Raw genomic sequence first — 26,412 nt, 5'->3', positions numbered from 1 at the left:
GTCGTTCACTGTGGAGTCATGAGAAACTGTTGCAACTCATGTTAAAACCCAACAGAATTAAGTGTACACAATGTTTGACAGACATACTGATGAACCTGAAGGTTTACAACTGTTAAATAATAATAAAAAAACATGAAAAATACATACATCAATTGTCAGTCATCTACTTTTTAAGTACTGTCTGCACTTTTAAGTCAGTTCAAACTATTTACATCTCAACAATTCTTTGAATCCATCTGAACTACTTTCAGACAGAATTTCGACAAAGTTTTTACACTGCTCCCCCTCTGTATAACCTGACACAGTTTGGTCCCAATCACACATAACAGACCTGGGTCAGATTAACATCTCAAAGAAACAACTTCTCTGACTTCACACTTTGTCCAAGCACGAGGTCCTCCTGCAACACGTCTCACTTAAGTTATTAAAAAATGGCCTTTTTGTATTCAGTACAAGGATGCTGAACACCAAAGCAGTTCATTTTTACGATAAGCCCGACGTGATGTGAATGTGGCCTGAAGTCTTTCTCCAACAGATGCTTGGAGAAGAGTTGCTTCTGGCTCCTGCTGTTGCTCTGGACGTGTCATTAAATAACATAAAGAATCCATTGTTGTATAAGAAGCTGTTTTTCAGTCCCGCTCAGTGAGACTGAGTGAATAAGTGACCCAGATTAGAAGATGCGAGCTTGAATGCTGCAACCATACTAGCTGCTTGACTGTTGCTTGGTAACTTTTGGGTTTTTGCCAGTTAGTTGCTAGCCAGTTTAGACATCTTGCCATGGCAACCTTATATAAGAAAATGCTGAGTTTTTGAAACCAGCACTAAAAGTTACAGAACGCCACACCAGAGGCACCAGCATTTGTGGTGCTTAAATCACGTCTGTCTGATTATATACTTTCCCGACACACTGATCGCAAATGAAATAGATTCTAAGGCTCATTGAAATAGAAAAGTTTTTCTTAATTTTCTTAATGTGATGTAATTCTTGTTGAAACGCACTGTTGAGGCATACAACTGTCATTGTAAGCATTGTAAGCACTAAAACTAGAAGGACCCATTCTGCTCATAAAGTTCCATATTCGTTATATGTTGAAAGTTAGCATCCACTTGAAGGAAGATGAAATTCAAAATTCTGGAGGGAAAAAAAAACACAACTTACACAAAGCGCAGGTGAGAACCTTTATGCTGAGTACAGTCCATACAAATGGCACATGATGTTAGTGTTCTTTCTTTCAGCGCGATAGTGTGATGTGTTAGTTGTTTTCCATTTTTTAAATTCTTTGAAGAACCTCTGTCCCCAAATGAACAATAAATTACATTTTATTTTGGATTTTCTGAGGATCCAGTGGGTTTGAAGTTTTGTATTAAGATTAGTCCAATAAGGACATTAATAAGCATCGAATGCGAAATAGGTGCTTAACTGAAGCTGCTTTGCAAGGTCATGATCATAGTATGAGGTAACAATGTGTAAGTAAGTACTTCACCACAATCACCGAAACATAACAGAACAGGACATCCAGAAGACGACATCTTCTCCCATCCTGCTTCATCTCCTGTTTTTGACTCTCTTGACTAACGGTCAACATCTACAAGCTTTTGGTTGCAGATTTCTGGCCACCTGTCAGCTTGATGGCAGCCATGATGTAACGGAACAACATAAGTAAACCAAAACGAACACCAAACTGTCAATAAACAGCTCCTGTTCAACTGTATCATAATATTACAACATTTAACACAAAATTAAAACATTTCTGCTGAAGCCTTTTCAATAAAACAGGCAGCAATGTCATAAAAAACATCAATAACAAACATTCACAAGACAATCTATATCTCATGATACATGATAGCATTCTTCTTCCAGCAAAGCTTTACATCCATACAGTGTGCTGCAAACAAAGCAAAATGATATTAAACATATTTCCTATGCCGTCATAAAAATATATTTAAAAAGTCACCAAAGCAGTGAAGTCAGAATCAACACATAACAGGAAATAATTAAACCATACATCTCAATACTTGAGTACCCTCCTGAAATCTTTATATATATATACACCATTTTTATTTCAATGGTAATAATTGAATTTCATTCATGAAACTGTAACTATAACCTGATCAGTAATGGTCTTTGGAAGGCTGACTGATATTTTCAAAGTAATGCAACATCTAAGAATCTGAATGTCTTCATCTAATGCTCTTCCACTGAGGATGTCTTACTATACAACTGACATAGTGCATGTGCAAATAAAAGGATTTCTAGTGTTTCTCTGTAGCTTGTTGCAGTGGAAGGTTCCCATCTTACCTGCTGCAAATTAAAAAACATTGATGAGTCCAACCCCAACATAACAAAACAAACTGCATCACAGTCCATAATAATATTGTTTGACATTAGAGCTCAATTGTTGAGAAACTCCTTCCTTCTACAGTCTGATCACAACCAAAGACATACATAAGGTGCATTGTGGTAGTTGTGGCGGACAGATAGCTAGCGTTGCGTCTGTGTGTTGCGTCTGCGTGCGCGCAGGCAGGTCACTCCAGGCCGAAGCCCTCAGCGTTGGAGATGGCAATGGTGAGTTTGTGTTTAAGTTCCTTCCTGGTTCGATATGGAGGCAGACAGATCTGATTAAAACAAGTGTGAGAGATTGGCAACCTGTAGAGACAGAGAGGGAATGAAAGAGAGAGAGAGAGAGAGGAGCAGTTATTTAAATACGTCGTATGTCAAAAATGAAAACCTGTCTATGTTTACATTTATGTGGAGAAACTCTCACAATTTCTCACATGAAATTGACAATGTGTGTGTGTGTGTGTGTGTGTTTGTACTTGTGTTTGCTACATAGTAAGGACCAAGCGATGCCAGTGAGGACATTTTTGGGAAGTCCGACCATTTTGGCTGGTGCTCCCAACTTCAAAGGACAGTTTAGTGAATCTTAGAAACATAAGGAACGCTTCCACACAGGGAATGGTGACCCCTACAAGACATAAGTGCTCACTAAACGGTTGGATGAATGTGAAAATGATGTGTATCAGTAGAGCTTGACCCAACTGAACATCTATGGAAAGTTTGGGAGCGACATGTTAGACAGTGCTCTCTGCCACCATCGTAGCTTTATGTTGTTCTTTTTCATTTCATTTGTCATCTATGTGTGAGAGTGTATAAAAGAACAGCGATGGGGCCTCTTCATTTCTCTTAACCAGATTCAGGGTATTTGCTGTCAATGTTCAACAGTGTGACTTATCTCCTGCAGTTCAGTTCACACCCTAGTCTGTGATTACTGTCGATTCAGTGCAATGCACAGAGAAGGAGGGAACAGTTACACTGTTAATGCTTTACCTATATTATCTGTGGGGCAACTCAAACACTTCAGACTAGAAAGTGAAGAGACAGAAAATTAGGTCAGAATCAGTGGTGTCACGACCCTCTGTCACGTTCTTTTGTCTGTAGATTTTGTGTGTCTGTGTAAGATATCAAAAGTTACGTGTGAGACCAAAGTTCTCTCTCTCATTGTGTTGGTTCAGTGTAGCTTGTTGGAAAAAATCAACAATGTCTGTATTTGTATTTGAGAGAATTTGCAACAATATGTAAATGTACATTTTCAGTATACCTCCTGACCACAGGTTTTGTTCACGTACATTAATAGTTTTTGGAACCTACCAATCAGTTGGAACATCGATCTTGGAAATTTTGAAGTTGAGGTCAGCCATTCCTCCGACGGGAACACGATCACTTCCTGTCGCGAAGTGGAGGAGCTTCTTTTGTAGCTCCAGAGGGAAAGCCAACACCACATCCCAGAAACACCTGGTGCAACACAAAAATGAACTGACATGTGAATATAATTGAGACAGATATTCTCTATGTTTTGGCGCTCATATGTTCACAATACTGCTGTGAGTGCAGGTTGGCAGTAGAGTTCACCTTTTCCTAACTGAATCCAGTTGGTTTGAAACATTTTGTATTCTGTTTATACCTTTTGGTCACAATGCATTGAATTTTATTTACCTGGTTTCTTTCAACCTTGAGTTTTGAGAACCAGATCTATACTTTACGCTCCACATCACTGTCGCATTGGCCTCTACTGTCCAAAGAGAAGTGCACAGTGACAGGCCTGCCAAGTGGACCATCAACAACCAGAGTTAACCGAGTCTTTCTTATGGCTGACCAGCTGGAGCTGTTTGATCTCACAGACCACTTGTACGATCAATAGTAGGGCACTTGTCAGGTAAATTTGATATATTGATCTATCATCAACTACAATTACTACATCTGTTATTGGTACTGTTGTTACTGTTGATTTCTGTAGCTACTGTGAAGAATAATGTAATTTACAGGCACAGAAGTATTGACAGACAAAAGGCCTCAGAGTTCCTGGGATGAGAGCTGCAGTGCACATTATTTTTGACTTTAAATGTGATCTGAAGCTGGGATTTCTCATTTTGAAACAAATGTGCTTTTTGAAAACAGTCTGACAAACAGCCAGATAGGCTGGCAGGCAGGCAGGCAGGCAGAAAGACAGACAGACAGGCAGACAGTATTGAATTGCATTCTTATGTAACTGGCCTACAGCTGCTCGTTGTCAGCTGTCAGCACTGCGCTAAGTTACATTATCTGTGGCTGACAAGTGTTGCCCAGTTTTCCTCCCCTACTGCTGGAAACAAAAGGACTGAAGGACTGTCTGTGTGTCTGTGAGCGAGAAACAGTTTCTTCCCGTTGCAAAACATATCCCTTGCATGCTTGCATATAAAACAGACTGCAAAGCTTTAGTCAATTTTTCCTAAAACAACCCTGGACAATGACCTTTATCTAGTCGTCTACTTCAGTCTATTCGATAGAATCACCAGCGTGCCATTGTGTATGAAAATCTACTGAAAGGAAATTGAAGGTTGTTTGACACACTGTGCAAGCAGTAAGTGGGCAGTTTGTGTGGACTTCTTGCGTAGCAGAGTTGGTCAGTATTAGTTAACAGGAAGTGCAGGCATCTTACCGTACGGTGCTGTCGGTCTTGCTGTACCCTTCGTACTGAGCAGCTTTCTGCAGAGTGCCCATGTCTAGCTCTGGACTCCCACACACCAACATCTCCACCTCCTCTGGCCGCAGCAACTGCAAAAACAAGAGAAAAAATACTAAATGCATACTGCTGACACAATGACATATGCATAATGTAGATTTGGGTCAATTCACAATCTCATTCACTCAAAATGACTTTGTAAAATTGATTTTATTTGGATTTTCAAAAGGTACAACAGCAGCAAATGTCTCACGAGCCTTGCATATGTCATCGAAGAAAAAAAGAAGTCAACATCCAACACAAAAAAACCAGCCCCTACGCTTTGTACATTTTATGAACAACCTAAGTATTCACATTTATCTACATCAAAACAACAGCAAATAATTGGCAATTTGAGTCCAGCACAGGAACTAACAATACCAACTACTGGTGAGCTAGTCTAATTGAAGAATTCAAATACATCCAGTTGCTATAGCTGAACAACTGTCGACCATATATCCTATCAAAAGGAGTCTGATTTCATAAAACATTTTGAAATTTTAGGGACATGTCCATGTGCTCTTACTATTACCAGGATTTGAACCTGGCAAAAACTGTCTCAACTGCTGTAGTTCAGTGGGTTGCTTTACTCGACCCATTGAACCACAGCAAACATGAGGAGGCACTTCATGAAAATAGCTGGGTGGATGCAACATGTTTTTCAGCAAACTTTCCACTGAAACAAAACAGTCAGAATGTAACAATGATTTCCGCTGCTAATGTAACAACATCATGCAAGAGCACCGCAACCAGTAAATCAGAAGGAGAAACAGGAAGTTCTACTTGATCAGAGCAGCTGATGACAGGAAATGTGTCAAATTGTCAGAAAGTCGAATTCAAAGGGAGTTTACAGTCGTCGTAGCACAGTAGTGAAAATTACTGTGTCTTAATTACATTCATGCAAAAGTGAAAATGTATAACAGATTTTGTGAGCACAGCGGGCACACAATGTAAATAAATGTACTTGTTCTGTAAGTCTGCATACAGGAGGACTTGAAATCTATAGTATGATATGTATGATATGTATTATCATGCTATATTGACATACAGAATCAGTATGTCAATATAGCATGTTCACTATTTAAGTAGTGGCTCTGACAGGAAGATATAGAAAATAATAGTTGGAAAACTTAATAAAAATACTTAAAAAGCCAGCAGACTGAGTTTGACCTTGATGTCAATGTCTGACACCATGCCGATCTTATAGACAAAAACTCCAGGTCAAGCGTCATTACCCCAGCATACACATCTACACCAAACCACACCCACATCCACATACCAATGAAGTAACCACAGAACTGCTTCATCACGTCCTGACACGTCACACAATGCGTACGTGTCTGAAGGATCAAATGCAAACTGAAGATAAAGAAAAACAGACTGACAGACAGGCAGTCAGGCAGGCAGGCAGACAGACACTCATATTTTAAATATGAGTTACACATGTAAATATTTTACCCCTGTTCACATCAAAAGAGAAGCAAAAACAGTTTCAATCTTCATTTGGACAGCTGACTTTTGCTTTGAGACTGACTTTAAAGTTTGGTAACCTATCCTTTAAAATGGCTGTGAAAATGTTAATACAGATATAAAAAGGTAGGCAAGTAATTTTAAAGTGTGATATACACACAGTATACATTGTATATTATATTTAGATGAGGAGCTTAAGTGCTGAGGTGAACTAGATAACTCTTATGAACATTTTAGGACTTGGAGGTGCTATTATCACGGAACCACAGAGATCAAATTTAGATTAAAACATGATATAAAAATCTGCCGGCCAAACAAAGGGCGATAAAGTTATTTTTGCAAGTAGAGGAGGCAGCTGAGACTTATCCTCTTTGTATCAGTCTTTGCAGCTTAGATCAGCCTGTTTGGTCTCTGACCCACATTCAGGCTCTCAGCTGATAAAGTGTGGTCAAACTGTCCCTCTTATCGGCAGTCAGTCACACAGAGTGTTCTTCCAGTGTGGTCACTCTGTTGCCAGACAGATCAGAAGGTTAACTCCCAGCTAAACACTTCAATAACAACATACAGTGGAGATCGAAAGTTTGGGCACCCCAGGTAAAAATTTGTATTAATGTGCATAAAGAAGCCAAGGAAAGATGGAAAAATCTCCAAAAGGCATCAAGTTACAGATGAGACATTCTTATAATATGTCAAAAAAAGTTAGATTTTATTTCCATCAATTACACTGTCAAAATAACAGAAAACAAAATAATGGCGCCTGCAAAAGTTTGGGCACCCTGCAGAGTTAATACCTTGTACTGCCCAAACTTTCGATCTCCACTGTATGCTCAGCCCAACGTGGTTCACTGTGAACTTGACTGACAGTGACCCCTGACCTTACACTCCTGACTGTCAGCCAGGACCTAAACAGTCTACCTACCTACCTACCTACCTACGATTAAGATATATCTCAGATAGATAGATAAATATAAATTAAACACCAAAAATAAAGACAGAGCAGTCAGTCAACAGTCAGGTTATGAAAACTGTACCTGAGGACTGAAGGATAGTTGCAGGTTGAATACATGTTGTGGATTTCTCATGGGCCTCTTACCCTCTTCAGGTTCCCCAGAGTTCAACAAACAACAACATGATCAGATATGAGTCAGCAGCTCTTTATCAGGGCGAGCTAACATTTGACCAAGGATGAGAGCAAACAGAATTTACTGCCTGAGCTCCATTTTTGGGAAATGTCTTTGACCATGATGGAGAAGGAGAGAGGCAGAAGTTCAATTAAGAAATGCTCTAATTAACTGAAAAGTGATTAAACATACAACAGTTTTTTTACTTCCACTTTTGCTGCACAGGAAGTGACAAATTATACATAACGTCATGTTTGAGACATCGTTAAAGGGAAATTTCTATTCACAGTTTATCTTGAAATGAGCCCGAATTAGGTCACTGCTGTTAGAAGTGGTATTTCACACATTTCACATTCAACACGTGAACTACAGTGAATTCACTTAATGGCTGGGTTTCAGATCAATACAGAGTTTGATGATTTTGGTATCTCCTGGTTTTTCTTCGGATAAATTCTGAAATTCAGTCAGCTGAGTCTTATCTTCTCTGAATGAGCAGCTGCTAAGATTAGATGAAATTAAATCTGTTCATCTTCAAATTCATGAAATACTCAGGCCTAATAATGACTTTACCCCAAATAGACGTAGTGCTTACTGATAGGCTGTAAAGATGTTTCAGATAGGGTTGATAAAATGAAGAATCTTACATCCGATGTAATGTAAATGATTTGAACTAGGAATGAATATCAAATCCTTTCCAGTACTCACAGCCTCAGCCAGTAATTAACATTTTCCTAAAATAAAATAAATAAAAATACTGGAGTTTTGATGCCAGCAATACCAGTTTTTTTTTATTGTTATCAAGACATATAATGAGCAGTTCACGCAAGACACTGACATTGTTTCTAAATGACCTTGAGTGACATAAAACCAACATGTTGCTGCTCTTAAATCGGATTTCTACAGAACAGCAGTATGTAAAATGTATGTATGTATATGAAACCTACAAAAAACAACTCTCCAGTATGCCTATCTAGAAAAAAAACCACATGGACCACAGCCTGTTGCATTATGGGAAAAGTTTATCGACTACGTTTAAATATCAACTAACAATGTATCTTTGAACTTTTAGAAAATAAAATAAAAAAATCCAACAATATGTCACATAAAACAAAATTCTCGTTAGTGCACATACACAAACTACTGACGTATCTGTAATAAACTACAATCGGCCAGTGATTTTGGCCATGCTGATGTACAGATAACGCTCTATTGTGCATCTTTCCAACTACAGCAGCTCCACTGTCACATCACTCTCTCTAATATGGAAATCCAGTTTTGCCCTGTTATGCCTGGCTCACACTGAGGTTTTAAAATCCTAATCGATTTTGAAATCAGGTTGAACAGATAACCTCTCTAATCTCAAACATGCAGACACTGTAAGACCCCTCACATCTGGGCCCAACATCAGTACCAACCAAGATCCCAGAACAGGAAAGGTGATTCGGCGTGTTGTTTGTGATGCTGTAATTTTCTTATTGAATGTTGCATGTTTTCACATTGTAATTATGATTATTGTATATAGAAAAGTTTGAAAAGCTGCTGTAAACATTTTTTGGCAACAATCATCTCAAACTGGAGGGACTGAGTAATGGAAAGTTAACTTGTTATATTTGTACAACCACGTGTCTCTACTGTTTTAGTAACCTACATCAAGCGCACACGCACACACACACGCACACACACACACACACACACACAGAAACTCACACACACTGTGAACTCACCATTAGTGCATCTGAGGCGCACACACTGTGGAAACCATGGTAGAAGGCAGCAAACTGTTTATAAATGGATTTATTCAGTAGGAAGTCGACATAAAGCTGGACATACTCTGTGGAGAGAGAATCAACAGAACAGTGTGATTTTCAATATTCCATTACAAACTTTTATCCATTTACCCTCCAGTCTTGGCTCTAACGCACAGAGGGACACTGGCAGAGAGCTGGACCTGGACGGCAACAAGAGTTGCTGGATGGAAAATTAGGTTTAATGAGAGAAAGAAAGTTGACGCTCTGAGCTCAACTTCGTCCTCTTAAAAGGAACAAAGAGGCTTTCGAGCGGAGCCAGGTTTCTGCAATGCTGCTCACACGAAGTTTAACAACACAAGAGGAGGATTTTAACAGTATGGTCATTTTCTTTACAGGGCAGTGCAGCACTGATGTGATGGTAAAACGTATGGAGCACCTGGCTTATATTTTTCCTTTCAGTTGAAGAAATCGTTTGTTAAGATTTTGTTTCCGATGTAAGGAGAGAGGATGGCTGCCACTCTTGTGAACATGCAAGGATGTCACTTCTACTGGGGGGTATGTCCCCATAACTTTTCAAAGATTTTTATACTAAAACCTCTCTGAACATTATTCTGAGTTGATAAAAATGTTGTTGTTGGGGCTCTGTGAAACCAGCAGATTCTATAAAATGTGATGAAAAGGCTTTCTTTCTTCACGGTCCCCCCTCACCATCCACTTCTGAAATCAAACCCACTCACTCGTGAATATGAGTGGCATTGGCTGCAGCAGCTGGTTGATTGAACTACGCTCTAGGGATGGCAATGTGATCTGTCAGTCCACCACTTGGTATCCAGACTGAAGTATCTCAGCAGCTATTGGATGGATGGATTCCCAATGTGGTCCAGACAGTCATGGTGACTGCTTCATTTTTCACGTAGCGCCACCAGCAGGTCAACGTTTTCCACTTTTTCCACTATATTGAAAGCAACTGGATGGTTTGGCACACAGCCTGATACAGACAGTCAGGTGCCCAGATGACTTGCCACCACGGCGTCACCATAGCAACAACAGAAACCCCAAGGAGAACAATGCATGACCTGATTTTACTGTTAATTGAATTAAACACCTCATCACCAGCAGTGAACAAACATTACTGTCAGGTCTGGGCTAATACACAATGTTGATGATGTTGGTTAGCTAAACCTGTGCTATTTTAACCATGTCATATGATTAACCACTTCCTTTATTTTAAGTTGACAGCTGCAACCTGTAGTGTATGGTGCAGGCTGTTAGTTGGCTTTGAGGTAGCCTGATGCCATTGCAGCATTGTTTCACCCTGCCATGTGCTACTATTTTAACCAGTAAGTTGAAAAAAATGTGTAGCTGGCGTGGAATTTGTGCAATAGCAATGTATGGTTGTTAGCAGTGACTTGAAGCTGTTTGGATTATCTGCTCTTTATTATATAGGCTGCAGGTCCGTGCAGGTTTAAAGGTGATCTGTGCACCAGTCACCACGTTTGCTGCATGAAAGACCGCTGAGTCATTCAAGTCACGAAACATGCCCAATGCTGAGACTCTCACTGTGGACTCACCCTTCCTGTTCTGCTTGGTGACAGGGATTTTGTCTCCTCCAGGCTTCAGGTTGTAGGATTTGACCACACCCATTTCTTCCTGGAACACCTGCAACACACACAACCACACAAAGTATAACTTCACATTTGTGAAGTTATGTGGATTATGTATGTAGGGTATGTGAACAATTAACCAGATTTTCCAGGAGCAAATAACTTTTATTATCTTAAGAGATGATTAATGGTTGCATTTATATAGCACTTCTATCAAAAGTGGTTTACAAGTATCCTCTCATTCATCCATTCACAAACACACCCACCGATGGCAGCAAACTACCACGCAAGACGATGAATCATAACCCCAGACTAAATAACATTTTTACACTATCAAGAGAGAAAATGACTCCACATGTTGTGCAAGATGTCGCTGGGAGGAAGAACCCGTAGAGAACTTTCAACTCAATCCTTTGGCTTTACTTTTGGCTTTTCTGTCCAGCACGAAACAGCAGACCGACAAAGTGACGAAGAAGACAGCAGAGCATCTAGCAACTGAAGAGCCAAATATTTTTTGAAGAAGTTAGTGGAGACCAACCAGAGCTTGGACTTACTTTCATCTGGTCAACAAAAGCAAAAATTCAAATACGTTCAAGTGTTGCTCTGTGTCTCCTGGACGCGTTTATAGGCAGCTGCTCAACATATCAGTTTATGAGGTAATGATATGTCAGATGCTGTCTGATAAAGGTCTGTCACTTATTAAGAAAAAATGAGGGAGTTGGAACTAAACCATAACAGACTACACGGGTAAATTCAGCAAACTAATTCCTTCACTGTCTTGGTGAAATATGACAACACGACAGAAAGTCACTGCGCCCGACCAAGAAGTAGTTCCAGCATGTAACAAATGGTTGTTCTTACACTTGGGTATTTATTAATGGTATTATTAATGGTATGGCCATAACCACATGTGTGTTACATTAATAGATGATGTCCTCCTGAGAGTACAGTCAGACACAAACAGATCGCATAAATCCTGCTTGACAGAGAAGTCTCAGACTCATCTGCCCCGTGCGGGACAAAAATAAATTGCTGGATCTTTGGAGGATAGCTTCACATTTAGAGTACAGACATAAGTGGAATCAGTCTTTTCCATCTAACTCTTGCTAAGAAAGAGAATAAGCACATTTCCCCAAAGGACAGACTGTGTCAACAACACTTCATGTGTGGTATGTGAATAAACTTGCGGGGTTATAGGGGAATACATTATGTCAGCGAGGGCTGTAGCAAGAACAGCAGTACCAACTTATATGTGTGCGAAAAATAGAGGATTATAAATACAGTAAAAGAGACGCATACTGATGAACAAACACAGCAAAAAAACGGGGAGTCACAGTGAATGAGAGCTATAGAAACTACAGAGCGAGAGAGCCACTGTGCTGCAGGTCAGTGGGTTCAGCTGTGCCATAAATGTGCGAGTGTGACCAGCCCACAGCTCACACTGTGGGTTAAAATAACACCTCCAGTCGCCTTTCACATAATATGTCTTCTCACATATGTTCCGGCTTCATGTGGAAACCCAGCTGCACCATAATGTACTCCATTATAACTGGTAACTACGCTCAGTGGCAGGCACCAGCATGCTCTGACAGGGCGGTTTCATAAAACATGCTGATGTCATGTAACGTAAAACTCTGTGTGAGGAACTTGGCGATATTTCGATAATGAATGTCCACCAAAAATAACTGCATTTTGAAGCAGCCTGCATGTCTTATAATGCAGTGTTAAACTTTTTTGTGTTGTTAACAGTACATTTATTTACAATAGATGTTTAAATAAGTCGGTTTGAAAATACTGCAGTATATAATACATCGTATGTATTTAGTTACAGGAAGAAAAGTTTAGTTTTCGCAGGTAAAGGTGAGCAGTTGAAGAGCGTCACTGTACAAGTCTGAAGCTCACAAATGCTACACATATCTATCCAGGAAGTTGAAGATTTTTAATAACTGAATTAATAAATAAATAATGCTGAGTTTCAATTCAGTTAACAATCTCTGGTCATCCGTTATTGGTTATTTTATCCTCAATTAATTCATGTGGAAGAATATTTCTGATATTTGGAACCAAACTGTTCATGCTTACCAAAACCCAACATTTTGATAGTTGAATAAATGACTATTTGCATCAATCACCTTGACGTTTGACTAATCTGCTGTATGACATCAGTTATCCATATCACCCTTTGGTCTTTATTAAAATCACACAGCAGCGACAGCAGTCACAGCTGTCTGTCAGCACCGTCAGACCTGCCGAGACTAACCATGACGTCTGCGGGTGTGTGTGTGTGTGTGTGTGTGTGTGTGTGTGTGTGTGTCCTGAGTTTTAACAGAGTCCCTTGAAGTGCTTTATATGTCCCCAAAGATTTCTCACATCATTAACATCAGTGATAATAAAACAGAAATAAATATCTGGTAAGAAAGTTTTCATATGCAGGTAAGTTAAACAGCTTATCAAGCATCGTGGTAATACTAAACTGAAGACAAGGAAGTCACAATAAAAATAAAAAGATTATCCTATTTCTTTACTCATGTAAGTGACCTTTTCTGTCAATTTTTATACTTCTCTGCATTGAAAACATGTTCAATCTCATATAATAGGAGAACTCTTTCCCTTTGCAATCTCTTAAATTCATATAACCCACTCTTTATGAACCTCCTACCTGAGCTTTAAGTGTATCTTCATACCTGGAAGGTGAGGTAGAAGTCCTCCTCTACGTTTCCCTCGTAGCTCAGCAGCTCCCCCAAACCATGAGCCAGCTCCTGCAGACAGACACGAGCTCAGGGTCAGAAAGGTTCAGGTGTTTTTTTTATTTTTTACATTTTTGCAAGTCAGAGCTTTTGTTTTCTGTTTTCATTGGTGGGAAAACTTCATGACTTCAATGACTTCATGATTTTCAATGACACATTCTTCAGACAGGACATCAAACTAGTGTTAGAGGACAAGTGACAAGCTGTCTCAAAGGCTGCAGCATCGCAGGGATCTGGACTCTAATAATACTGAGGTAACTCCGAGGCATGTCACTGTTTCAGGTTAGTGAATATCAGAACACACTTTAGGAAGGCCCCAAAGCTCCACTTGGTCATACAGAATCAAGCATTTGCTGAATAAAGTTTGAATGCCTTGCTTGTCTGGGGTCACCAGAGTTATGGCCAACTGCAGGCCTCATATCTGATATCCTGCTGTTATGCAACCACAGGGCCAGTTTTAGCATCCAAGTGTGTGAATCTTTGTGTGTATGTGCCTATGTGAGTGTATGTGTGTGTGTGTCTGCATGTGCCTGTATCCTAGCGGGAAGCCAGTTTTCGACCTTCACGGTGAGGATCAGTTAACTCTGAACGACTTTCAAGAGACAGTTCAGGGTCTGTCTGTCAACGCTGCTGCACAGTCCAGGTGAACTGTCTCATCTGGCACACAGTGTGCCTCTGTTCCACACTGAGGACAAAAAGTGAGCGCACTATTTTTGCTAAGTTGCAGACTAAAACTGTCGGCCCCTGCAGCAGGTGTGTGGCATGCAATGCCTAGCCTAAATGCACTTCAGTCTTTGATAGCAACTGTGTCTGTCACTCACTCAAATCTCATTTATTCAAATAAAAATGCACAGCAGCTGTTAGCTGATATTTACTGTAAAACTGCGTAAATAAAAAGTTTTTTTCAAACTGCAAATCTCCTAACTGCACTCGTAACAGCTTAGGGGATAGTATTATGTTACTATTAGCCAAAAAGTGTTCACACACTGAGACCAAGGAAGTGGATGATGTGAGTACAGCTTGTACAGCTGGGACGTATACACTGGCATGCATGAGTCGGGTGGAGAATGTATGTGTGTGTGAGAGACTGAGCTTCTAAACTGCTGTGTGTATGAGAGACACAGAAAGAGGGAGAGAGAGAGAATGGGAGGGAAGTAGTTTCAACAGTGGGAACACATCTGGGAGCACTCAACAAGTGTTAAATGTGAACTTTACCAAAACAAACACTGAAAAATCTGGATAGAAATCTAAAAAAAAAAAAACTGTTATTAAGACATTAAAGTGTTTAACTCGAGATTTGGACTTAATTTGCTCACAGAGAAAACAGTAAAGTAACAGACAAGACTATGAGGGTGAATGGCTGAAGGTGAGCACACGAACCATCGATACAAAAAAAAAATCAAATAAAAAAAAAGATCAAATAATTTGCATATTACCTCAAAATAAAAATAAAAGAATGTACAGTGAAAAATTGCAGTTTGATCAGCATATTTAAAGTGAAAAGTGGGAGAAGAGGACAAAATGTATACAAGGGTTTGAATCAAAGTTAACAAAGCTGAATATTTAATCTGGTGGTCGACTTTGATCTGGTACCAACACACGAAGATAGATTTAGACTCGACAAGGACGATGGTTAGTGGGATCGGAGGGTGAACACTGAGCTGAAAAGTTTAACTCTGGCACCCTCTAGTGGCAGAGCAGAGAAATGCAAGTGTGAGCATGCCAAGATAGAGATTTAGGGATTAAAAGACTTTTTTAGTTCAATTTAACACAACTCAGACTGAATATGTCGCTGTGGGTGATTTAAAAGTTGAGTTGACTGTTTGAATTACATTTTTTTTTAACCACCTCAAACAAAAATACGTCAACAAACGAAAACATAAATATGTCATTACAGAAGAAAGTGAATAAATAAGTGAAAGGTTAGTCGTCACTGACTCGTTGCAAAATTACACTCCTCTTTTAAGCTCCTATCTCAGCACACACAGTCTGAGATTCAAACTCGTGACGTATCAGGCGGAGACACATACCGGCATGATCTGCTGCAGGTCGTCCAGGGTGGCGGTAGCCATGCCTACGAGGGCATTTTGGTCACATGGTACAGTAGGTGGAGTCAGGAGCTTCCTGTAAGGATGGACAAAATCAACTAAGTTACAAGATACACTACATTTCACTTAAATATTCGTCTTGGGGTTGGAGCAGGGAAACCTTTCCGCAGCAGCTGTACACTGCTGTTAGCTGTGGAAGCACTCTTTGCAATCTAAGTAATGTCTCTGATGAGTCTTGTTCTATCCGGTGTTGGATTTTACCATCAGTGCAGCTGTCCTTAGAGAAGTATTGTCAAGGTGTGATAGATGGAAACAAACACACACACACACACACACACATACACCCACCTGTAACAGTAGAGGGGGAAGTGGATGTCCAAAGCGATGCTGTTGTAAACTGCTAAGCCCATCAGCTGATAGCACAGCAGGTTAAGGAGGAAATTCTCAGTGAAAACAAACACAAGGAATAAAAGTGAGAGTGGGAACCGAAGTCAACACAGGCTCTTTATCAAACAACTGAAATAATTAGATGGATAACGTCTCTTCTACTGATGTTCAGTCTGAAAAGTCACAGTGTAAAATGTGACCTCATGGTTCATTTGACAGACTGCTACTATGTGTGTGTGTGTGTGTGAAGTGAAAAGAGACCGGCCAGTCTTGTTTTTTTCTTTTACAGCATTTACGGCAGAAAGAGTTTAACGCAGACTAAACGATTTCATAGTGGAACTTCAGTGTGTGAACTTGTACGTGTGTGTGTGTGTGCATGTGTGGCTGGGCGATGGTGAGTTCATGTACTGACGTGCTATTAACCCGCATTTTCTTTTTGTATGTCCAAGGGGCGGTGATCCAGCACACACACACACACTCACACGCACACACACACACACACACACAAAGTGCTCACAGCTGCCACATGTGGTGACCATATGTGGTGTAATTGTGTGTGTAGGTTGAGTGTGTGTCTGTGAACTGAACACTACTGATTACAGGTAGGTGACACACACAGACACACACATGCAGCCCCATGAAAATAAACGTAAACTGTACTATTACCACAAGCATTAAGGTCATTAACAAGTCACACACGCACACACACACACACACACACACACACACACACACACAGATTTCAAAGAGAGTGTAACAAAAAAGCATTTAGAGGCCCTCGTTCATATATCTTCACTTTATGGGACAGACGTGAATAAAGCTCAGCCTCTCTCTCACCCTCCCTCTCAGCCTCTCTCTCACCTCCCCTCCCTCTCTCCCTCTCTATTTATGCCCACTCTGTTTCGCATTACATCTCTGTCTCTCTCTGTCTGCTTTTATACCCACTTCCTTCTGTGTGTCAGAGTGGTTCTGAAAGTGTTGCTTTATTGGTGCGACAGCAAGACGGGCCGCAAAGCAACAAACAGAAAACAGATTGTGCAACAATATTCTGCAAATATCAAGGTCTCAAAAAACAATCAACAACAATAAAACTCAATCAGGTTTATGTGACAGTCATGGCAAGATTATGCTGCTGGGTGGTCCAGGGAGAAAATGAGATGCTAAGTCCCGTCTAGGCCTGTTCCCTCCACTCTGTACACATTTAGTCATGCAAGCATGCATGGCTCTATGGCAATGTATGTCTGTCTGTGTGTCTGTCTGTCTGCCGGTTGTTCCACCTGTTTAGTCCAGACTGAAATATCTCAGTTATTTCATGGATTACCATGTTATTTTGTACAAACACTCCTTAATTTGTCCAACACTTTTTATTTGATTTATGACAACTATTTAAAAACTAATGACATTCCCATTACCCTCCATTAGGTGTACCTTGTGGTTATTGCTTATTAGCAAATATTAGCATGCTAAGACGCTAAACTAAGACGAGTAAACAAGGTAAACTTGCCTGCTAAACATTAGTCATCATTGTGAGCATGTTAGCATGCTGATATTAGCTTTTCCTTACAAGCACTACTGAGCCTAACTGAACCATCAGCATGTATTGGTAAAAAATGGAAGACTCCCCGGCTCCAGCACTGCTGTGTAATCATTAAATTAAACACAAACTCATTTACAGTAGGCATATGTGACATCTAACTCAAACTAAGGGAATAAAGGAGGACCTACTCTAGGCAAATTTGCAGTTAAATTTGCACAAGCGAGTCAACACACACAGAGTAAACCTGGAGCTTTCAGGGCCCCTCATCAAGCCGAAGTTGCCCTCTTTGACCACAATGCACAGTTGTGAATACAAACTTGATGACAAAACAAGTATGCATGCATGTTGGTCTACTTCCAAGGTGCTGTAAATGTCTGCTATGCAGCTAAATCTCTATCAAAATTTCAGATGTGACTGAAAACAAAACTGTGATTTGAAAAATGACAATGAAAATGTCGCCTTATATACACGATTCCCGACACGTACAGTAGCTTTAGGACAGTTAAAATCACTTTATTCCACATGTCAGACTTGTGCCTTTGTGAACAATTTCACAATGATTGAGATGTATGAAACATGTGTAGGCTTAAGGGCTTTATAAATCTAATAAGATTTAGATGTGAATCTACACCAAATTTGGTGCATTTAACCTCATGCGATTACTATGTTGCAATCCATTGGTCCTAAATTCGTTAATGAAATTTTTTGGACAACGATAATGAAAATGTATCTTCCTACAATTATGTTCATGACCTTACCGTTTTTATTTTATTTTATTTATTTTCGTTCTGCTTAGTTTTCACTGCTTAATGTTTTATCTGTTTTATTTATATTTTCTGACTTTATTTTTTTAATGTTCTGGCCCTGTTTTTCAATATTTCAGAGGTTATGGGGTTTACATGCTGCAGTCACACAGTGTGACTGTGATACATTACACAAAAGGCAGCCGTGGCTCAATCTCATCATCTTTCTCTCTTCATGTCCCACTTTGTCTCTCTTCTTCTCTGCTCTCTCATCTATGTTTGTTCCTTTTTGATTACATCTGTTTATACTCTCTCTTTCCATCTTACACCCTCCACTACACCATTTTCTTTCTGCTTTTCATTTATCTCTCTCTCTGCCTCTGTTACACATGTTTTCTCCAGGCTCCTTCGCTCTCCACCGCTCCCTCTCCATCTCCATAGTGACGCAGGGCTACCATGACGACTTAACAGGAATGAGGGAGATTGATTAATTAGCTCTTAGCACAAGCACACATGTGGAACATGCATGGAACACCCAGGAGCACACACGCACGCACACACACACACACACACGCACGCACACACACAGACACACACACACACACACACACACACACACACACACACACAGACACACCCTTTCTTTTCTCTCTTTTCTTATTTCTATCTTTCTTCCCTATCTGACATTTTTCCTCAAACAGTCAGTGTTTTTGCCCTCAACCAAACACGCAGACACACACACACATGCATGCACATGCACTCGCACACACACACACACACACTCACACACTCACACACACACACACACACACACTAACCTGGCTGGGAACAGGCAGCTATTAGGTTATATAACCTTTTGACAGTTCCCAGCTGGCTAGTAACGAAGGATAAAGTGCTGGACTGGATCTCGATTCACACAAGCTAGACACACATATTCTGTATATAAACACCTCTCACATAGAGCATATGCACATACACATATGCACATTGTCTTGAAAGTACATTTTACAAACAGCATAAGCAACAGCAGAGCTACCCTGCAGGATTCTGAAAGTCATGTCTGAATGTTTCACAGAGATGTATATCCGCCTCATTTCTGCTCTGTATTGGAATAAAATAAATTGATAAAATAAAATGTATCAATAACGGCAGCTGGCCAATGACTCTGGGCCACTAGAAAGTCATGTCAGGGGAAAGATACCCCCAAAAAAAAGGCAGGTATGCTTTAATTGAGGAAAGTAAGTAAGTTGAAAATGTTTCAAATTCAGTGAAGAATTAACACTAAGCAGTATTAGATGTGTGTTAGTTTGTTAGATTGTTGTTAGATTTCTCATTAATCGCTACTGCAACTTGCAGGCACACGTGCTGTAGTTATTATCAAGCCAACAAAGGCCCATTTTCAGCTCAAACAAGACGTAAGAACAGGACAAAATGTGCAGCTGATTGAGGTATGATAAGTGATCTTTAGTTGGAAAGCTGCTGGAAAAAAAAACCTTTCTCCGCAAAATCACATAAACATACTACTAATTTGAAACAGCAAATGTGTTTTGAAAGAAGCAACAGCAAACTGTTTTTTTAATTAACATAACAAGAAAAAAATAAGTAATTTATCCGGCAAGTCATCAAGTTTTAATACCGGACGTATCAGTAAAATGTATTCGTATCTGCTCTGACAAAAGAACAACAAAAGCATTAGTTAAGTTAAGTTATGTTTATTCTCAGTTCAATGCTGAAAAAGTGACTTGAACTAGAACAAGACTTGGTTTTACTTTACCAACATTTAACTGAAGCCACAGTCTTTCTCTAACCAAAATGCTTCTGTCACCTAAACCTAAACCACATGCGGGACTCAGGACGTGAACCCCGGGCTCTGGTGTCTACCCACCCCGACAACCTCTCTGACTTCTGTGCTGTTCAAAAATGAAACACTTACCTAACTGGGGAGAAATGCTGCCTTTGAACACAACCCCAGGCAGCAATTATGTTTCCTAACAAATCGCAGTTGCAAATTAGCAGCTGTGTATATAAACATAATTTATAGGACATAAGGTTGCTGGATAAAAGCTTAGATTTATGCTTTGAAATCCTCTGTCCAGATATGGCCCGCATCGAGCCTGGTGGGTTTCGGGTCTATGTGTTTGGAGAGTTTGTGCAATTGAAGTCAGAGTATTTATGCATTAGGAAAATCTTGGTTATTTACAGTTTCAATTCAACAGTTCAATAGCTATTGCACATGATTCACCGCCCTGTATGCAGAGTGTGCATGCTCTGTATTCTGCTGGCTTGGAGTACTGATGCTGTTTCTTTTCCGGCTCAAGCACAGCTGGGACGGACTCTACTTCAAAGTATAAAGAAAAGAAGAGAATCTAGAAAACAGAAACAGCTGGAGTCCTGCTAGGATATTTGAAATCAATCAGTCTGATTCTGAGCTCAAGGACACAAATAAACACAGAGTCGCTTAGTGGTAGCTTGACCAAACATCTGCACAGTCGACACACTGGCTGTTTGTAGTCTGACTGCAAAAACACTTCACATTCAATCTACATACACCTTTAAAACACTAAACCACTGCTAGCAACATCCAAAGCCTGCAGCGTCCGTTGTTAAAAAAAAACTGTTATTGCCAGTGTCTTTTACAATACTCAGCTGAACAGTCACATTTTATTTGACGCGATTGTTATGTAAGAGTATGTGGGTGTGAAATCACTGAGCCTCTTGTCCGTTTTAATTCTATATTCTGAGCTGAAAAAAGATGTATTCATTTTGCAGTGTGTCTGTTCAGCGTGCAAGTTTGCAGCCTAAAACACACATTATAGTATCTCTTTATCCTCTGTGGTTTAAAATAGAGGAGTGTTAAAGCATGTGGGGGAGGGGATGGGTGGGGGTTTAAGAACAAGAGTGCCTATATGAGTGTGTGCATCAGACCTACCGACAGCAACAGCCAGAAGGTGTGAAACCACTGAATATAATGTAAGAACATTAAAATGCAAATGTGGTGTGTTTGTGCACTCCCACCTCTATTTACCTAAACAGTACGTGCATGTTTTTATTTATTGTATCACTGGAAATTATTCAGAAGCAGTTCAGGAATTATTTTTATAATCTTGCTTTCAAATAATCTTACCTTTCTTAGAATCATTGTTCTAAAGTATTTATAGTCATTGTGTTATTGTTCTTTTTTATTGGTACATTTTGCTTCTTATGTGACTATATATATATATATATATATATATATATATATATATATATATATATATATATATATATACTATTCATATATATATATATATATATATAATTCATATATATATATATATATATATATATATATATATATATATATATATATATATATATATATATATATATATATTTATATGACTTGTCTTTAATGCCTGTGCGACTGATTTATTATTATTATTATTGCTGTTGTTATCATTATTATCATTATTTATTATATCCTGATGTTTTTGTGTTTTTTTGATAAAGGATACAGTCCCAACCAACTGGAACTCCGAATAGTTGTCACACTTCCAACTGCTGAACCAATGGCAGCGTGAGTCCTTCATGTAGGTGAACATTCCTGAAAACCAAAAATACGAATCAGTTAGATTTAGCACATCTCCAGTAATTAATAAATCAATAAAGCCTGACTGAATGAGAAACTGATGGACTGACAAGGGGAGAGATGGAGTATAGATATAGTATAGTGTATAGAGTATAGATGAAGCCAAGGATCGAAGGAAAAAGAAAACAAACTAAAGGAGCAAACAGAACATGGGTGAAAAAAAGAAACGATGGGTGAGTAAAATCAAATTAAGGAAAATAACAGGAGGATGAATACACCTAACTGGATAATTTTGAATAAATGAATCAATGCAGGAGTGAAATGTAAAGAGGAACCACACAACTGTAAGAGCAAAGACAGATGGAATGAAGAAATGGAAGATGGGAAGATAAAGCAAACATGCAGAGGACGGAAAGTAGAAAAGAAGAAATTAAAAAAAGGAGTAAATGAGAGAAGTAATAAAGGAGAGAAATAACAATGATACAATTGTCAGCATTATTTATCAGATAAATATTTAATTAAACCTACAACAACTTATTTTTCATCATCACCTTATTTTTCATCATCACCTTGATATGATGACTTTGTTTGTGAACAGTTGTGTATTTCCACATCAGGCAGATATGGAGCAATTTGATCCTTCATGTGGAGTTGTGTTTGCATCACCTGATGAATGTGAGTTCAATATTCTCACTTGTCGCTCTCTTTTGGGTCTCCACCACCCCTCTTTAGCTCCAAAATTCTCCATCTGCTCTATCTGCTGTTTGATGCTCAGCAGGTTGTGTACAACAGCTTTTTACAGCTTTTTCTATGAAAAACCACAGCATAAGAGCCGTGAGAGTGAATCAGAACATTTAAGTTTAAAGAACTGAACATATAAACAATGAACTGAAACTCACTATAAAGCTCAGTTAAGCCGAGAGGAGCTGTACAGTACAGTTCAATAAGAAACAGTACAACAGAGCTGTGATAAACTGTCTCCCTTTCACTGTAAACTAAAATCTGCATGGTAGTACACAGTACTTGTTAACACCTTGTCAACACTCTGTTTGTGTTAAATGTATGATGTGAGTGTCAGAGCCATTGCAAAAAAGGATAATGAGCAGGTAGTTCAGTAGAATGAACTCGACAGTACGGACACGTTTCCAGCTCTTACTGAAAGAAACAGCAGCAGTCTGTTCTGAGCGGAGACACACATCTGGACCGCTCACATCGCTGAACACCAGAAACTGACACCGTTTCACGCATAAAAGAGCCTGTCTGTGTGTGCGTGTGTGTGTGTGTGTGTGTGTGTGTACACCTGCCAGTGTGCAGCTGTGTGTGTTTCTGTATGTGTGTGTGTGTGTGTGAGGCAGAGCTGGGGCTTTCCCTGTGCTGCTAATGAGGGGAACACAGCTTTCATTGAGTGTGTTGCTTTGGGCTGACGTCCCCTGGCACCAAAAACACAGACGACCGCGGAAAGACGGAAAGACGATGGAAAGAACAACTCAACCAGAGGGGAGAGAGACACACACACACACACACACACACAGAGGGAGAGAGAGAGAGAGAGAGGGGGACAGAGAGGGAGCGAGGAAGAGAGAGTAGAGGAAGATGCACAGACAGACGTTCATTTGGTTTCCATTCAAGTATTTTCTATGCAAATTTTCAGAATACTGAACGAGAAAGACTGAACTGAAACAGCAAAGCTTGGAGAAAACTCTATATCAATGTTTAAAAAGCTTTTCACCCTCACATGATGTGAGAATGTTTCTTGTGGTTACAGGCAGCAACAGTGATGGAAACACAAAAAAAAACGTTTCGCTTGAGAAACGATATACTCACATTTCACATAAATTCATTTTAGGTTTGGATTAAAATAATATCCATCGAACACCAACTCCCAGCCATCTTTGCAGTGTGACTCCACTCCACGCTAAACCGTTAAAACAAGACTGTCCTTCCAAGAACAACAACAGCAAGTGCCCCAAAAAGTACTATGTTTTTGGTCGAGTGGCAAAGCCATCTAGCATCACTATGACAGGAACAAGTGAAGAAGTCAGGTGACTGGATGGATGGATCGCTCAACAAAACATTAGATTCGAACGTGGGAGATGGCTGTTCATTTCCCATTTCCAACCAACAGTTGATGTTATTATTATTGAATCATGACTGCAATCATTCTCTAACCTTAACCAAGTGTTCATTGTGGTATTATTATGGTAACCATAACAACAAAGCTCCACTAACTTTGGAGGACTTACTTCAACCCGAACCATGATCGTTCCCTAAACGTCACCAATTCGTTAATGTGCCTTAATTTATCTGTAATATCATAATACTAATTTTCTTTTTTTTTTTTTTTTACTGTTTCTACTGTATGTATTTCTACTCATTCTAGCTGGCTTGGACAAACTATATATTTTGTCATTTAATTTTGAGAACTTGAAAACACTCAACAGATCGCAACATCTACAAAGACCTGCTGATGTCAGTCATTCATTGGGTAAACAAGGGGCAGAACTACAGCTTGTTGAATTGGAAGGTTGGGATGTAACATAAGATTCAAGGATCAGGCTAATTTGATTTTTGTTATAGTCAAGAAGTCACACGAAAAGACCCAATCCAGCAATGATTGTATCTACCAACAAGTATTGTTTACTTGTAAGTTGTGCCTCAGAGCTCCATTGTTCTTTCATTACCATGAACACACAGCTCGTAGTTTATTTGGACTTTTAGTCCCACACACACCTTCCTGCTGACTAAAAGACTCACTACACCACCAAATGTGAATAATCCACTGATGAAAATAGTCCCCAACAAATGCACTATTTCTTTCTATTTGAGTAAATTCAGAGTAAATTTAAAACTACAGTGTCCAGTTATTTTAGCATATTATTGGATCTTTTTTAAAAAAAAAAATCAACCTAGATACTAGTTTTTATAGATTTACGTCTAAATGAGGCACCAGTGGATTGAAGATGACAGGGTAGGGAAATCAAAAAACATTGGGAGACAAACTTAGTTTTGGTCTTTTCATGGGATATTGCTGGCAATAAGAAGAAAAAATAGAATAATACCAGTGTTGTCTTTTGAAAAAGTTATGGTTTAGATGTTATGATAAAAACCTCCAAAGAAACTCAAAGTACTTCTGCAGCACAATCCACTTCTCCACCATTGAGTTGTACTGCATGTTCAATAAGATGTGGATGTGCTGCAAAGTTCAAAAGTTTCTATGGGAGTCTATAGAAGTTTTTTTCTTCACTGTCAAACTTCACTGCTGTGAATCCAAAGTGCAGCTGATCAAAGAAGGAGCAAGATATAAACTATTCACAGGCTACAGGAATGTGAATCTGACACTCAAAACATCAATATTTGGTGGACTGTTCCTTTAACCATGCAGGCATGGACAGGACTGCCTCCTTTTTGAGGGATGAAAGAGGAGGAGAATGAGTAAAAGACACACAAAGTGACTCGGACACTATGAGATATAGGGATTGTTCGAGTAAGGCAGTAAGACGGGAGAGTAAACTGGAAAGAGAAACAGAGAAGAAGGCCGTCATAATAAGAGCCGCTCTGGTCTTAAATGAGTTTGCTGCAGAGTTTCCAAAACCAACACTGACCGCTTTTCTCAGCCATCTGACACTTACTCCTGCAGCAGTTTCACCTGCCTGAAAACTCACACAGCTTGTCCACTGAGACCTCCATCTAATGAAAATTTACTTTCCATTTTTATCCAATAAAAATCTGATTTCCCTTCAGCTTGTTTTCAATTAAGTACTGCTTCACTTTCCATTGACTTTGAATCAAACTGGATTTGCTCTCTAGACTTTCAGCATTATCTGTTCTCAGCTGCACACAGATCGCAACAACCACGGCAGCTGAAGGCCGCCTGCGTTACACTGACGCCACATGCTGCCAGACGCCTGCGAACCGAAAGTGTGTCTCACCGTAGTCTGTGTGGAAGATCTGTCGGACCAGCAGCAGGAACCACTCCTTCGTCAGGCCGCCCATGTCCAGCCCCGCCTCCCCGACAAATGTCACCCGCAGCTTCTTCTTCAGGTCGCACCGCTTCCTCGTCAGCTACGGAAGGAGGAGACAAAACAAACAGGTGAGATCCAACAAAGAATTACCAGTTCACTTTTAATGTTATTGTTGTTTTGTATGCTGTGCTGCAGAACTTTATTTTTTAGTTTTTTATTTCATTTACCTCTCTGTTTATTATACTGTATGTATCAACCAGCCAAGAGAAATTCCATTGACTGTCAAAAACTTTGAGGCAATAAACCAGTTCCTGATTCTGATATTTAACTTCTGCAGATGAAAAAACTTCATGAACACTAAAGACCTTGGCCTGAATCTCACTTCTTGAAGAAACTTTCATTTAGCATCACTTAGATTTGAGGGTTCACATCAGCTCT

General features: G+C 39.5%; 1 protein-coding gene across 1 annotated transcript in view; it reads right to left on the bottom strand.

The window, feature by feature from the left end:
- Positions 1–2,033: 2,033 nt before the first annotated feature.
- The window catches only part of hectd2 (HECT domain containing 2), a 46,693-nt gene continuing 22,314 nt past the window's right edge, over positions 2,034–26,412 (bottom strand). The window contains exons 13-22 of the mRNA XM_070841561.1: positions 25,942–26,074; positions 21,939–22,027; positions 16,126–16,190; positions 15,760–15,853; positions 13,667–13,741; positions 10,950–11,037; positions 9,355–9,461; positions 4,977–5,092; positions 3,650–3,793; positions 2,034–2,647 (exon numbers count right to left, since the gene is read on the bottom strand). Of these exons, the coding sequence (XP_070697662.1) occupies positions 2,527–2,647; positions 3,650–3,793; positions 4,977–5,092; positions 9,355–9,461; positions 10,950–11,037; positions 13,667–13,741; positions 15,760–15,853; positions 16,126–16,190; positions 21,939–22,027; positions 25,942–26,074 (1,032 nt within the window). The 3' untranslated portion in view covers positions 2,034–2,526. The remainder of the gene's footprint in view (positions 2,648–3,649; positions 3,794–4,976; positions 5,093–9,354; positions 9,462–10,949; positions 11,038–13,666; positions 13,742–15,759; positions 15,854–16,125; positions 16,191–21,938; positions 22,028–25,941; positions 26,075–26,412) is intronic.

The sequence above is a fragment of the Pempheris klunzingeri genome, chromosome 12 (assembly GCF_042242105.1).
Source record: "Pempheris klunzingeri isolate RE-2024b chromosome 12, fPemKlu1.hap1, whole genome shotgun sequence".
Classification (NCBI taxonomy): Eukaryota; Metazoa; Chordata; class Actinopteri; order Acropomatiformes; family Pempheridae; genus Pempheris; species Pempheris klunzingeri.
Note: the sequence above shows the minus strand (reverse complement) of the source record. Positions and strands in the feature narration are given on the sequence as shown.